The following is a 16162-nucleotide window of genomic DNA, read 5'->3' as shown; positions in this document are numbered from 1 at the left end:
AAAAGGGAACACTCTTGCACTGTTGGTGGGAATGTAAAATGATACAGCCACTATGGAGAACAGTATGGAGGTTCCTTAAAAAAGTACAAATAGAACTACCATATGACCCAGCAATCCCACTACTGGGCATATACCCTGAGAAAACCATAATTCAAAAAGAGTCATGTACCAAAATGTTCATTGCAGCTCTATTTACGATAGCCAGGACATGGAAGCAACCTAAGTGTCCATCAACAGATAAATGGATAAAGAAGATGTGCCACATATATACAATGGAATATTACTCAGCCATAAAAAGAAACGAAACTGAGTTATTTGTAGTGAGGTGGATGGACCTAGAGTCTGTCATACAGAGTGAACTAAGTCAGAAAGAGAAAAACAAATACCATATGCTAACACATATATATGGAATCTAAGGAAAAAAAAAAAAGGTCATGAAGAACCTAGGAGTAAGACGGGAATAAAGACACAGACCTACTAGAGCATGGACTTGAGGACACGGGGAGGGGGAAGGGTAAGCTGGGACAAAGTGAGAGAGAGGCATGGACATATACACACTACCAAACGTAAAACAGAGCGCTAGTGGGAAGCAGCCGCATAGCACAGGGAGATCAGCTTGGTGCTTTGCGACCACCTAGAGGGGTGGGATAGGGAGGGTGGGAGGGAGGGTGACATAGAGGGAAGAGTTATGGGAACATATGTATATGTATAACTGATTCACTTTGTTGTAAAGGAGAAACTAACACACTATTGTAAAACAGTTATTATACTCAAATAAAGATGTTAAAAAAATAAATAAAAATAAAAATTAAAAACAAACAAACAAAAAAACAAAAAAACACAACTCAACCTGTAACAGGCCCCTACAGTCCTGCCCACACTTCACTCTTCTCTCCACCGCCAGATGGCAGGAACCATCGACCAGAGCCAGGGGGTGGCCTGTGGCTCAGGAGGCCGAGCCCCCCAAAATCTCAAGCACAGACAAAGCCTCAGCAGCACACCTGTGACCAGGGGAGGTAACTGACTCCCAGGGGACGGGAACTGTGTTTCCAACCAATTTCTGTGCAAGACACAGCTATGAACTTGGGACTAAAGGTAGGGCAGCAGAACACCCCAAAACAGAGGTAGCGTCTATCAGGTCAAGTACTATGGAAAAAAGGAGGTGTCAGCAGAGGGACTAAGAAAGATCAAGACAAATGTGGCAGAAAACGCAAGATTGGGGGGAGGCAGGAGGAAAGCTGACAGCGGTCAAGCGTGGACTGTGCACAGGAAGGCCACAGAGAGGGAAGGTGGCGGCAGACAAGTTCGCTCTGAGGTGGGACAGAAGGCTGAAAGGAAACCACCCACATGGCTGTGCGAGCCTACAGCCCGACAGGCCCAACCCAAGAGACGGAGAGAAAACAGCAACACCGTCATTGCTCTGTCCTCCTGAACCCGCCCTCTCGCTTCCCAAGTCACTCAGCACCTGGAAGTGTCTTGATCAGGTTTGTCTTCAAGACCAGCCAGAGGAACTAAAATGCTATTTTTAAAGTGGTCTCTGGAAATCTCAGTCCAGAAAATATCCTCACTTGCCTGCAGATGTCTAAGGAAAAGCCTATACCTCTAACCAGTAGAAAACCCTGAAACCCTGAAAACAACAGGAGTGTCAGGTTGAGGTGACCCTCATGGGATACCTGAGCTCCTTGAACCAGACTTCAATGTTTATCTAACCTTTCCATCTCTTTTCAAAGAGAAGAAGGAAAACAAAAAGCAGGAAATCATCTGCTCCCAGTTGGCTGGGGCCTCAGGAAAGCTATGGAAAAGAAAACCTCGCAGTCTCCATGGATCTTGCTTCCCTTCACTCAGAAGTAGACAATGAAATCTCATCTCTGATCCTTGGCAAAAGCAAGCAACTGTGCTTCATGTACTTTACCATTTATATCTGTGATTGTTCACTAGTTTTGAACACGGCTGACTCTGTACAGAAGGAACTTTCCTCCCCACCAGAGACCTGCCCGTCACGGAAGCAGCACCATCAGAGGATGGGGGCCCTGTACATGCCTGTTCACACCACTCTTCCTCCCCAGCGTCTACCCTACGGGGAAAGGGAGCAGGCTGCCCTGCATGCAGCTGGAGAGAGCTCCAGTGAGACCCGGAGCTCCACCAACTACGGGGGGCCTGCAACACCCTGGAAATTCCCAACCCCAGGGAGGATCCCACTTGTATCTTTGCTCTTTCTTTCAAAGTCAAGTTGGAGTAACATTCTAGGAGAGGTTTTTGCAGTTAGTTATTTGATGAGAGGTGGAGTAACGGGAGAGTTAAGTTTTCATTTCAGAAACGATAACCCTGTTTTTGATTTGTAATTCCCCAAGCCTATTTAAATTATATACCTCCAATGCTTAATCCAACCCAGAAAGCATACATTAGGAAGGAAGAGAGTTCACCCACTGTCATGTGGGCACTGCCCATCAGCAGTCCTCCTTTGTACAGGACAGAAAGCACGATCAGGTTCCCAGAGAGCCCAGTCTGTCAAGGGAAGAAAACACAGAAGTCAGGTGGGAACCAAAGTCGCCAAATGCAAAAAGCATTCACATGGCCTACACTTCCCTTTATGCATTTCACCATCAAGCAAGATTTTTCCAAAATACTAAATCAGTTTTAATCTGAATTTCAAAATACTTTTGAAATATCACAATATTGAAGGAAATAATCTCATTAACACAGAAACCTGAACACTAAGTCACTCAATAGATTCCTATTTTACTCAATCTAATCAATTTGCAAAGGAGAAAAATGATAGTAAGGAGGCCTTCCCTAACTGGAGGAAATCAGTACACTGTACCGTGATGGGCCGGGCAGGCTGCACCGAGAAGCTAGAGCACTGCATCACGCCCACCTGCCCTGACCTGCGTTAGGTGCATGGTCTCTCTAAGCACTGCCTCCTTGGGCCTTCCTATCCATTAAGTCATGGCTGTTACTGAATCACCTCTAACGTTCTTTCCAGTTTGAACATATTATGAATTTGCCATCATGGTGATTTTCTAGTTTGGTGTCCTACCCGAGTTCATTGTGATCAATGTGATCAATTTTCTTATACTTCCTTCTTGAAATACACTGAGATTATTTTCGTTAATCCTCAGCGGGTCTCAAACTGCCTGCATCAGAATGACCTGGGACTAAAACATAGATTGCCAGCCCCATCCCAAGAGTTTCCGATTCAGGACATCCAGAGTGGAGCTGAGAATCTGCGTGCCTAACCAGTTCCCAGGTGAAGCTGACATGCCTGGTCTGGACCACACTCTGAGAATCAGTGCCCAATCCCACACTGTCTTGGTCTCACCACCTTTCCTTTAATTACATTTACTTGTTTTCCTCCTCCTTCACAAAAATATTTTAAGGATGGTAATTTTTACTCAAATTTTTTTTCTTTTTTTTTTTTTTTTTGGTGGTACGCGGGCCTCTCACTGTTGTGGCCTCTCCCATCGCGGAGCACAGGGTCCGGACGCACAGGCTCAGTGGCCATAGCTCACAGGCCCCGCCACTCCGCGGCATGTGGGAACTTCCCAGACCGGGGCACAAACCCGTGTCCCCTGCATCGGCAGGCGGATTCTCAACCACTGCACCACCAGGGAAGCCCGATAATTCTTACTCTTGAGGGAGAAGAGAAGTATTTTCTATGTATGGCAAGATTCACAGAATAAAAACCCCTCCCAATCATAACGTCTACCCTTTTCACTCTTTCCAAAATGATCTACTTACTGCTCCAAAGAAACCAGCCCGAGCAAATGCCTCTTTCCTTGCTAACTGCATCACATGGTCCACTTTGCTGGTGTATTTCTCTATTTCAGTCATTTCTTTCCCAAAAGCTCGAACAGTTCTTATATTTCCAATACGTTCCTCAGCTAGCTGGGAGAAATAAAACATATATTTCGAGGGAGGCAAAATTAAAATGTGGTTCTCATTTATAAGATACTATCAATAGAAAGCTGCTCATGATATGCAACTAAGTAAAAAACAGATTACAAAGCAGAGTATATGAACAATCCTGTTTTTGTAAACAAATATATATCTATACATAGACACATCATATATATAGGTAAAGAGATAAATGGGAAGGTAGGTAGATAGATAAAGAAATATACTTTACGTAGTGAAAAAGATAGATGCAAAGGATAGACTCCAAAATGTTAATAACATTCATTCTGAGAGCTAGAATTATGCATGTTATTTTTTCTCTTTATATTCTCAAAATTTTAGTTTCATAAATAGGCATGGTTTTGTAACATGAAAATATAAGTTATTTTTAATTTTTAAAAAAGACAATAGTGGATAGCATTACAAAGCTACCTTTGTTAAGTAATGAAGGACAGAGTATCATCCAGAAACTATTTTCAGAATATAATTAGCTTTTTTGTCCTATAAGAAATAGTGACAGTAAGAAGTTCATACAATGTATAGTCAAGTGGGCTCAACGCTGACGTGTGGGTAGTAATCTAGTCTAGAAGGCAGAGTACTTTGTGTTGCTAAGATCCGGGGGGCTAATGTAAGGAAAAGGAAGTGTTTTTTGAAAAGCTTAAGCACGTCCCTTAGGGTCTGCCCACCAATACCCTGGCTCTGAGTTCATTCAAGTGGAGACCACACCAGGGAGGGGCCTTTACCTGAGTGGCTTGTGCCAGGGAGTCCTGAGTGACTTTGGTCAGCTTCCGTAGGTATCGGCCATAAAGCACAGCAAGGACGGATATTGGAGGCACCACACTCAAAACAAAAGTGGCCAGATTAGGGGAGACAAAAAACTGTCAAAAACAAAAGCCAAAAGGTATTGTGTTACACAGAGTAGCAAGACATTCTCACTGGCCGCTCTTAAGTGTGTGTGTGTTGAAATTAACAGGCAGGCTTAAAGGTGCTGTCTCAAGACCGTACACCCAGTTTTGGTAGAACTTTTCAAGCATTTTCAGTCTTCACAAAGCCCCATGAATACTCAGCCTGCCGCACAGGAGTGACGTGACAGAGAGCCGCGGAAGCAAGGGTGGGGCTCTTTTACCCCCCACCACTGCACCATTACTGGCACAACGCAGGACCAGTGCTGTGTAAATCAGGCCACACTGTTCAGCGACGGAGAAGGGGGGCAGGATGCGCACGGAGGAAGGAGGCTGCCCTCTGCTCCACGCGGGCCGGCCGCCCCAGGAGTTCTGCACTCAGGTCCAGATCAAGGGCTCTGAATGACCCGAGCAGTATCTCACTGAAATGACGCAGGTGGCAGCAAGACCAAAAATCCCCACATCATACGACAAAGCAGAAAGAGGCCTTGGCACGAGCTGTAACAACCAAGTTAGAGCTGTTTCCGCGGCTCAGAGGACTGGAATCTCAGTCGGGTGGATCTAGACTCAACAAAAGGAGGAGTCTCCTAACAACTGGAGTTGCTCGAAGGGGAAGTAACACGGTGGGGTTTTCCTGTAGCCAACCCTGCAATTAGGTGATTGTATTTTAAATGGTACTAGCATCTCTTCAACAAATTATTAATTATAAAATAGTATCATCAGTACAAGGCTCTCCTAAAATGCTGAGGAAAAGCTGCAGACTGAAATGTACAGTCAAGGATGAAGCACGCGATCATTCACTTATTTACTCATCGGTTGCCTAACGCCTTCATGCGGCAAACACTATTCTAGGCACCTGGAGATAACGGACCCACGTGGAGCTTCATCCAAGGGGACAGCAAAGGTGAGAGTCGGAGAGCAAACAGGTGAGAGAGAGAGAGAGAAACCACAGGGTCATGTGGTCTTGGAAGAGCAAGTACACAGAGGCCCTGAGGCAGCAATGAGCTCAGCACCTTGATCTATGGGACGACCCACTCTGAGCAGACAAGCAGACACTGGGATGGCAGTGGCCACAGGACACATGCAGGGGCAGCAAGACACCCAGGCAGGTCTCAACACAACACAGCCCAAACCAGCCCTCTGCACGGGGGGCAGGAGCATCCCTCAGTGCCCCCCAGGCCCCGGGGATGGGCTCAGAACCCTCCCTCTCTGTGCTCTGGTTCCATGCTTAGAAATAACCTTCTGAAGAATATCGCAGGGTGCTGTCATGCAAGGAGTGCTGGAGTATCAGGAACACACATCTTAATGGTGGGAGGAAGACCCCCCAAACGTAAATTACCAAACTGGCAGTATGGTACAAACACCATTAGGTTCTTGGGAGCACGCTTACCATAGTCAGGTCCAGGGAGCCCATGAGAAACAAAGTACACCTCTGTTCCTCCAGAGCTAAAGGCCAGGTCCCAGGGGATGCCCCCTTATGAGGCCTTGATATGAGCTGAATGTTTGTGTCCCCCCAGAATTCATATGCCTTAAGCCCCCATGGGGCTGGACTTGGAGATGGAGCCTCTAAGGAAGGAGTTAAGGTAAAATGAGGTTATAAAGGTGGGGGCCCTGATCTGATAGCATTTGGGTCCTTAAGAGAGGAGACACCAGCGAGTCAGCTCTCTCCCCACAAGCACGGAGGAAGGGCCTTGTGAGCAGAGCACACAGCGAGAGCATGGCTGCCCACAAGCCAAAGGAAGAGGCCTCAGAATGAACCTACGTTGTCAGCACCTTGATCTGGGACTCCCAGACTCCAGAACCACGGGAAATAAACTTCTGTTGTTCGAGCCCCCAGATGTGGTACTTTGCTATGCAGCTCAAGGTACTAAGGCTCCCTCCCTCTGATGAGCCACCTGCCCTACAATGGGACTCTCTTCAACTGCTACAAAAAGAGGTTCCCAGCTCTTCCTGAGCCCGAGACTATTACTATCTGGAAATGGTGCTTTAGCTCAGGAGGGCCCTTCTCCCAGAGTTTTGCTTCTCTCTTGGCTGGGCATACATAAGATTTCAAAGCTGTCTTCCGTTCTGTACGTCAGATCTTACAGGCTCAACATATCCTTCTGCTCTGGACTGAACGCCCTGTGGGACACAGGACAGAAATCCAAGCTTTTCCGCCTGTGAGAAAAGATCAGTCACCGTCCTCATTCAAGGGGTCTAGAACTGCGCTAAGATGACAGCCTCTCACAGCTACTGAGCACCTGAAATGTGGCCAGTGTGCTGGGGAACTAAATCTCACATTTTATTTAGTTTTAATTAAAATTTAACTTTAAAAACTGATACTCCATTTCTCTTCAATTATTGGTAAAGTTTTAAGTCCGTCTGGGAATTTGGGTATGTTAATATACTATTTCAACTGCTAATTTTATGAAATCTAAATACAGATCAGGTATTCCCAATGAAAATTTAGCATCCAGATTTAAATGTTCCGTAAGTATAAAATACACACCATATTTTGGGGGCTTCCCTGGTGGCGCAGTGGTTAAGAATCCACCTGCCAATGCAGGGGACAAGGGTCCGAGCCCTGGTCCGGGAAGATCCCACATGCCGCAGAGCAGCTAAGCCCACGTGCCACAACTACTGAGCCTGCGCTCTAGAGCCCACGAGCCACAACTGCTGAGCCCGCGAGCCACAACTACTGAAGCCCGCGTGCCTAGAGCCACTGCTCAGCAGCAAGAGAAGCCACCGCCATGAGAAGCCCGTGTACCGCAACGAAGAGTAGCCCCGGCTCGCCGCAACTACCTGTGCTAAGCAACTAAGACCCCAAATAAATAAATAAATAAATTTATTTTTAAAACACACTATATTTTGAAATCATAATATGAAAAATAATTTGAAATATCTAACAATTTTTATAGTAAACATATGTTGAATTGATAATATTTTTTTATATTAAGTAAAGTTATTAAGATTAATCTCATCTCACCTTTCCTTTCGCTTTTTTTGTTTTCTTAAAATTTTGTTTGGCCACGCCATGCAGCTTGTGAGATCTTAGTTCCAGTTCCCCGACCAGGGATTGAACCCGGGCCCACAGCACTGAAAGCGCCGAGTCTTAACCGCTGGACGCCAGGTAATTCCCTCTTTTTGCTTTTTAAAACGTGGCTACTAGAAAATGTACATTGGCACACGTGGCGGGCGCCACGCTCCTGCTGTCCAGCCGCGCAGGTCCGAAGAGACCCCTGGTGTGAAGAAGGGAGCTGGCTCAAGCCCCCAGCTAAGGAAGGGACACGGGCCTGGGTGGAGCGCGCTCCCCTAAGGGAGGGCAGAGCTGCCTGCGTGTAGGACGGGACCTGCTCCTGACAGGCGGAGGAGAGGAAACGAGGCCTCGGTCCCATCCAGACGGCAGTGGGGACGGAACTGACACCCCTCCTCTGACCCACGCTCAGGCCCCGAGGGCCCTCCCACCACCTTCACACGTTCTCGGAAAACCCAGACAACAAGGTAATTTCTTCTAAATGCAACGGTCCGTTCTCCAGACAGGAATTCATTGCAGGGAAGTGAAGGCGCAGGTGCCACCAAGGAAGCAGCTGCTCCGGGTCCCCGCGGCCTGTGACAGCGACGAGAACAGCTCACTGGAGCGCACCCCACGCCTGAGAGGGCGCGGGCCGAGCCCCGGCCGCGGGGCGCCGCGGCAGCCGTGCCGACATACCATCATGCCAACGCCAATGGAAGCCTGGGCTCCAGCCCTGAGCCCGTCCGAGAGGTTCTCGGTCACCGACCGCCCCAGCAGGGCCGCGTCCGAGGACAGGCGGTTGATCAGCTCTCCGGTGCGCGTCTTGTCAAAGAAAGCGACCTCCTGCCTGAGAACCGAGGCAAAGAGCGAAGCTCTCAACCTATTCACGATGCGCTGACCTGCAAGGCAAAGAGCACTGGCGTCGGCTTGGGCTCAGCTGCTAACACGCAGCCACGCGGCCCGAGGTCGGCGCCCCTTCTGGGCCGCAGCCCCGGAGGCCTGTCTGCGCCGGCTCGGGTGTGGCGGGAGCCCGGGCGCACTGACCGGCACGTGCTGGTGACCAGCACCGAGCTCCTCTCGGGGCCCACAGCCCCAGGGTGCCGAGCACAGGATACAGCAGTAAACGGAATGTGACCAAGAGACTTTTGTAAAGTATAACTTACAGAGAAGTTTTACGACGTTAACTTCTCAAAAGCTAATTTTGCTTCTCCTTCGCAATCCTTTCCTGGATTGAACTTCAAATGGCAAGAACTGGTTAATTATCTACAGAGTATTTCATCAGCTAAATGGCCAGCAACCGACTCGGAGTCGGGTGTCCCGGGCTCCGGCGTCACTGTGGTGTCACCGCCTATTAACAAGCAGGCCTCACAGTGACACTGGCCACTGTCGCCCGGCTCCGCCTGCAGGGGCGGCACAGCGCGGGGCACGTCCCGGCTTCAGCAGCCGCCTCACTCAAACCTCCCGAAGGCACACAGGCAACTGCGCTCCAATTCACGGGAGAGGCCGGTTGAGCACAGGGCACGTGATCTACAACAATCCCCAGCCCGGTGTTGGCCCTGTCCCCCGCGCAGTGGAGGAAGAGAGGACAACATGCGGACCGGAGCACAGGGAGCCCACGAGACCCGCCCCCCACCCCCACCCCACGTGGCCCAGGAGGCGGGTCGTGGCACCTGCCGTCTGCATGAGGTAGACGCGGATGGCGTTGGCTGCGGCGCCGCACAGGAACACGCCGCCGAGCGCCAGGCAGAGGCGGGTCAGGCTGGAGCTGTAGTCCGCAGAAGGGTTTGTGTAAATGACGTCGATTATCTTCCCCAGGAAGAAGGGGGCGGACATGGTGATGACACTGGACACCGTCAGAAACCCAACTGCAGCTGGAAAACACAAGCAACTCTCCGGTTCATCGGTGCTTTGGCCAAGGGGCAGGGTGCTGAGCTCATCACGCTTCTTTCCTGCACAAACTTTTCAGAGCATGCGATGCTCTCAGGTGCTGGGAGTCTCCTCCCTTTAACTCCTGGACCTCTGACTAAAGGGAGTAGGTTCTGGGGCCAGACCAGGCAGGATGGCTGTAAGGGCCCTGATCATCCGCAAGTATCCAGACAAGACGGCTCTTGCTTTACCCTGGTCTGCTGTTCTCTTCTTCCCCAGGAGCAACTGACAGCTAACCACAAAAATCCGTTCTGGCTTCCCTCCCGAGATGATATTTTTTCTACATTTGTGCTATACATGGTTATTCCCTGGCATCTAACTGTATCTTAGCTTGAAGATCAAACTATGCAGATAAAGCTCTTGATTATGTCTAGTATTTCAAAACACTTGAACCTTTGGAAAGCAGTTATGGGCAGCCATTACACATGTGATACATTCCTTCTTAATATTATTGCTCTGGGATATAAAGTACCAGAATATGAGCATGATAATAAATTACGTAAGAACACAACTGTTCACACTCCTTTAAAAAAAAAAAAAAAAGACACAGGGCACAGTATCTTTTCAGAAAAGAAAATATCGAGAAAATCCAATTAGGAACAACATGTATCAGATAACAACATTCCTAATAAGAGGAATGCAAATTTACGCGAAAAAGATGTATCAGTTTTCATCTAATGATTGGCAAAGATCAAAGAGTTTGACAGCACGGTGTCAGTAAAGCTGCGGGAAAAGCAGCATTTACACTGTTAGTGGGTGTGCAAACTGGTACAGCTGCAATGGCAGAGCAATGTGATCTTATCCGTCAAAACATAAATGCATTCCCTTTCATCCACCAATTCTCTAAGATTCTAACTTACAGATACGTTCCCATATGTATATGCAAAAAATGTACACTCAAAGGGTGTTCATTATGACATTGCTTATACCAGCAAAAGATTCAAAATATCCTAAACGTTCATTAATGGAGCAAAGTTAAATCAATTATGGAGCATTTATTTTATAAATATTATGCAGTTGTTAAAAAGAACGAGGTGAGTCTATAGGAAATGACATTAAGCCATCCACCAAGATACACTGTTAGTGAAAAAGCCCAGGACACAGATGTTAACATCTGTGGGACTTTTTTGCTTGTTGGTTTTCAAGTTCATGAATGCAAAGAGTATCTCCAGGAGAGTAACAAGAAACAAGTGACAGAGATTCCTTCTCAAGAGTGGCATCGAGTGACTGGGGCAGGGCGCGTGCCACTGTGCACCTTCCGAGTTTGGTCCCGCTTGGGGCCCAGCTAGCGCCATCGCTGGAGAATCAATGGTGAGAACCCCAAGTGGACACAAGGTGGGTTGAGCCCTGGGGAACGGGCGCTCCCAACACCCTGAAAACAGCTTCTCTATCTGTGTCTCGCCTAATGCTCTTCAGTGAAAGGCTTTACTTTCACGAAACCTTAATAAAAAGAGTAGAGAGCGAACTCAGTGTGAACCGGTTGTTCAGTTGGCAAACAGAGCTCTAGGAGGAATGTGAGCCTGACTTATGTCGGGAACATTGCACACACCCTCTTCCCTCCTGAGGGTCTTCTAATGGCCTCCCCTCAAGGAGGCCTGCTCTGCAATCCTATCTGTTAATGCAGACCCAAACACAGCAGCCTCGCCCTTCATTCTCCTCCCAGCACTTCCCAACGCTTCACTTGTCTACCATCTCTCTCCAGTAGGATAAAAGATTTCTGTCTGTTTTGTTCACTGTTATATCCCCACTGCCTACAGGGACAGGTATATAGGAAAAGCTCAATAAATATCTGTTGGATGGATGAACAAATAAACTGAACTTTGGCAAAGGAGGCATGAAAGCGTATCAGAGTTCGACAATAGCCTAAAGAGAATCGTAAGATCTGGTGGCTCAGGAAGTCCGTGTGGCAATGACTCCTTTACCGGATCCAGCAAGCCCATGTGACTGGATGAAAACCCCTTTATCACAACCGAACTGCATAATGTGAACCTGGCCAAGGGCCATTTCCTTCTGTTTTAAGACCTGGGGTCTTGTTTCAAAAGGCCATGTTTCTGACGACCATGCTCAGAGGGACTGGAAGCCCGCAGGGTGTAGGAGGCAAGTGTAGCTCGGGTTCTGCAGGGCACGGTCACGGCGAATGGGCTGCTCCAGAAAGCAGTGGTCTGGCGAGCTGGGGATTAATCCTAAAGGCCTGTTTCATCTGTCACCAGCAGCCAGCTTCTCTGGTCTGTTTCTTCCCTTCGGCAAATACTTCCGTAAGTGTAATGTATGCAGACTGCCATCAAGGTCCACCTCTCCCTCCCGCCTCTAGTTTTCAAACTCAATGTTACAACTCCAAAATAAGAACCTGTATATCATGAACACACACTAATTCTTACACAGTAATGATAATGATTACAAAGAGAAAGGAATCTGGCTGAATCAAAATTCATTCCAGGATCTCCCCTCTCTTTCCTTTTAATTAAAACAACAAAAACAAAGAACGATTGACAGCTTGTCTTATTGCCATTTGCCTCTTTCTTCTACAAGTTGAATGTATACAAAAGTTAAAATTTTTTTCAGCGTTGGGTTAGCTGGATTCCTGTTAATTAAGGTTTTACTACAGAGCACCATCTCGGACATTCACGAATCATGTAGATTTGCGCCACAACTATCACCTCTGATTCTTCCCCAAACCTGACAAGCCAAGTATACCATAATCCTTCTAGAAACTCTTCTCCACCTTTTATCCATGGTTAAGCAACTTGCTTGCTCCTATCCTTGCTTGACGGGACCCAAGCAACTGTTATCTGTCTCTTGACAGGTATCTTCAAGTACCTTTCTGTTACCCTCATTCTACTGCATCACAGCTTTCAAAGAATGAGAGAAATCTCCTCCAAAAGAAAGGGGTTGGAAAACCTGAAATGGAGGCTGTTGGGAGAAGGGCTGTGGCCAGTAGACAGCTCCTGGACAGACAGGTCTGGGGGGCGGAGGAGGCTCTAAAGCATGTCTATCACCACTGGATACCGGACAGATCTTTTAATGACTGTCTGCTCACTGTGCTGGACAGGTGCAGCTACCCCCATGTCACTCAAGTACTAAGGCACCACCCACCCACCACTCTCTGAAGCATTTGATATGCACTCTCTCCAACAACGCTTTTATCACCCTCATTTTTTTTCCAGAGAGGAAACTCAAGCACAGAGAGGTGGGGGAGCTTGCACAAGGTCCCCCAGTTCATACACAGCAGAACCACATTCCGAGACAAAGCTTGTCTTCTTCGTCTTCCCACATTCCAAGCCAAGAACACAGCAGGGGCCTCGCCTGGGGGTGAGGGCAGCCAGGGAGCAGAAAGGCTGCAGGATAAATCTGGAACAGGGACTCTGGTGCAGAGAAGTACTGAGAAATAAAGTGGAGGCATACTAGGCTCCGGGTTCTAAAGCAGAACAGGGACTGCAGCAAGGCAGGCCTAAAAGGGCCTGGGGCTGGGGAGTGAGACAGTCAGATTTGCATTTTACATGATCCACTCTGGCAGCAGAGTGAAAAGAAAGGACCTGAGGCTCCCCTGATCCAGGCGAGAGGGGAAATGGGGTGAACCGGGGAGGGGCAGAGGGGATATGGACAGTGACAAGGACTGCAAGTATTTTTAAGAACTAGATTCTACAGGACCTGAGAATTTCAGATTTGGGAAGCATGTTGGGAAGGTCAGTTCTGAAGTTGGGACTGACAGGGTCAGTGCCCTAGCTCTGCCATCTAGCTGTTTGACCTTGAGTGGGTCACTCAAACTCTCTGTGCCTCAGTTTCTTCATCTGTCAAATAGCAATAAAAAGAACCCCTCCCTCACAGAAATGTTGTGAGGAGAAATTACACACACACACACACACACACACACACACACACACACACGTAAAGCCTCTGGCCCAGTGCCCAGTATCTAGTAAACAGTAAGTATCCGCTATTATCTATATTACAGCCGTCACCGCAAGGCATCAGGAATGACCTGTGTCCCTGCCAGCAGCTCCACTCTCTGACAAGGGACAGAGGATGAAAGGAGTTTTCTGTGTCTACAGGGAACAAGAGAGTAGAGGCCCGGTGCGGGTTCGAGGCTGAGGTGAAGGAGCCTGGCATCTAGCTAAGCTGGCCAGGGCAGGAGGTGAAGGGGGCTGACAGCCAGCAGGAAGCGGAGGTTGAGGAAGCCTTGCAGGCTTGTGGAGTGACCTGGAGAACAAAGGTCTGGGCAAGGCCAGAGCATCGGAGCTGCCTGTGACCCGGGGCTCCTGTCTAGCAGACACGCGATGGGTGCTGCCCACAGAACTTAAAATCTTCCAGCTGCCATATTTAAAAGAAACAGGTAAAATTAATTTTAATACTATATTTTATTTGATCCAATATATCCCAAATATTAATCAACATGCGACATTAAAAAGTAAAGAAAGTTCACATCTTTTTTTCCATACTAAGTCCTTTCAAAATCTGGTGTGTATTTCCATCTTGAATCAACTCCGACTAGCACGTTTCGCAGCACAGATACAGAATGTTCAGGTTTTCTCTGCAACGTGGTATTTCCGTAGGGCTTTCTGGAGCGGTCTCCATTGCGGAGGCTCAGCCGCACTGTCCCACCAGTGCTGTCCTTGTCAGACCCTCTGTCCCAACTTGGGCTGCAGGAAACATGCTTCGCCCTCTCCTTGCTTACCGCACCCACTGGTTTCACCACTGTGTTCATTTTGGTCACGTCACAGTTTATCTCCATAAAAGGTAACTACAGATGCAGCAAAAGCTCCTGGCAGGCATCAGGTTCTGAGAATTGTCCTCTTCTCAAACCACACAAGCCCTTATCAGTGTTTAAGTGAACACCCTGGGGGTGGAGGGCTGGACATGCACCTGCCACATCTGACCAGGGACCTGCCTGCAAAGCGTGAGCAAGACAAGCTCCTCTGCACCGGGCCCACCGCACAGAGACCCTCCATCGGCGTCTCACGGCCCCCTCCTAACTCCCAAGTCCACGCACGGCGCTACCCGCCTCTAACTCCCTGGGAGCCCCAGCAGCCGCTTCTATCTGCCAGGCCCAGCAGGACGGCTCTGACCAGTTACCTCTTATCCCATCAGCCCACAGGGGCTCCTCCATCTTTTAAGACTCCTGTGACCAAGGTGATAAGACGAAGAATTATCAGTGAAAAAAGACTGCAGAGCAACCCTGTAGGCCACAGCTGTTGGCAGATATCTGCAAATTCCTACACAAAGTGAGACCCAGGGAGGAGGGGCTGCAGAGAGCACCGCGTCCAGGAGGACTGCGGTTCCTTTAGAAGAGAAATGGAAATGACTGTTCTCAGCAGATACCTATAAACATTTCAAATGGCAGACCCTGTTTTTAAAGTTTCTGACACAAATCACTTAAGATCAAAGTTTTCTGGTCACCCAGTTCAGGCAGCATGCTCACCAAACTACTGAACACAGATGAAAACACTGCTATTCAAACGTACAGCTGAATTTTTGAAAAAGAATTTTTGTATTCCTTCTCCTAAAAATTAACACTGCAATTCCTTCTCTTCAACTCAGTTTTGGCCTCTTGATTTAAAAGTACACACACACACACACACACACACACACACACACACACACACACACCCCGTTGCTCTTTATTTCCAGTTGCAAAGAGGTGTGCCGACTTCTGAGGCTGCTCTTACAACGACAAGTTACAAATTAATGGTGACTCCCTGAATGTTCTCTCAATCTTTCAAATGCCAACATCCCGAGGGGCTGCAATATATTATATATAATAACTTCTGAGGAAACCGTACGTCCTAATAAGGAGCTTTCATCATATTAAATACAATAGGTATTTATTACCTGTTTAAAAGGTGGGAAAAAATTAACGTACCAACCCCAGACTTATTTCCTCAAATTATACATTCACAATGATTCAATGCAGCAGATCTAAATAGCTCCCCTTCTTAAAATAAAAGTATATACAGCTCTTCTCCCGTTTAAGGCCGTTTTCTCAGCATGCCAGCAGGCAGGACATGTGGGACCTGGCAGGAGGGTACAGGGATGGTGATCACAGGAGAGGCAGGGCTGGGCCACCCACTGTGGCCAGCATGTGTGGGTGCCACAGGGCCCAACACCTAAAAACCTTCTTGACATCTAAAATTTCAGAAACAAAACTGGATTTCCTTATGCTTACCTTTAGTTACGTACGGGAATGATGGACACACCCCTCAGTGCTCAGGGTTTCTAAACTCAGGCCTCCCTCTGGGCCTGGTCGGACTAATCACTTATTCCTTCTCTGAAGGCCCCCTGAGCTCTACTCTGCACCACACACATAGGCTAAGGACTAGACACAGAAAGATGAGGCAAACACAGCCCTGTTCCCAAGCAGCTCTCAGTCCAGAGAGAGCTCCTAGCCTCATAATTTTCTTTTAAAAGAGGAAAAAGGAAAAAAAAATATTTCCCTCAAAATGCACACACAACC

General features: G+C 47.9%; 1 protein-coding gene across 1 annotated transcript in view; it reads right to left on the bottom strand.

Moving 5' to 3' along the window:
- The window catches only part of ABCB10 (ATP binding cassette subfamily B member 10), a 35880-nt gene that overhangs the window by 17953 nt on the left and 1765 nt on the right, over positions 1-16162 (bottom strand). Inside the window, exons 2-6 of the mRNA XM_059053890.2 lie at positions 9459-9659; positions 8485-8687; positions 4638-4772; positions 3739-3885; positions 2370-2505 (exon numbers count right to left, since the gene is read on the bottom strand). Of these exons, the coding sequence (XP_058909873.1) occupies positions 2370-2505; positions 3739-3885; positions 4638-4772; positions 8485-8687; positions 9459-9659 (822 nt within the window). The remainder of the gene's footprint in view (positions 1-2369; positions 2506-3738; positions 3886-4637; positions 4773-8484; positions 8688-9458; positions 9660-16162) is intronic.

The sequence above is a fragment of the Kogia breviceps genome, chromosome 2, assembly GCF_026419965.1.
Source record: "Kogia breviceps isolate mKogBre1 chromosome 2, mKogBre1 haplotype 1, whole genome shotgun sequence".
Lineage (NCBI taxonomy): Eukaryota > Metazoa > Chordata > Mammalia > Artiodactyla > Physeteridae > Kogia > Kogia breviceps.
The sequence above is the reverse complement of the archived record's forward strand: the minus strand, read 5'-3'. Positions and strand labels throughout refer to the sequence as shown.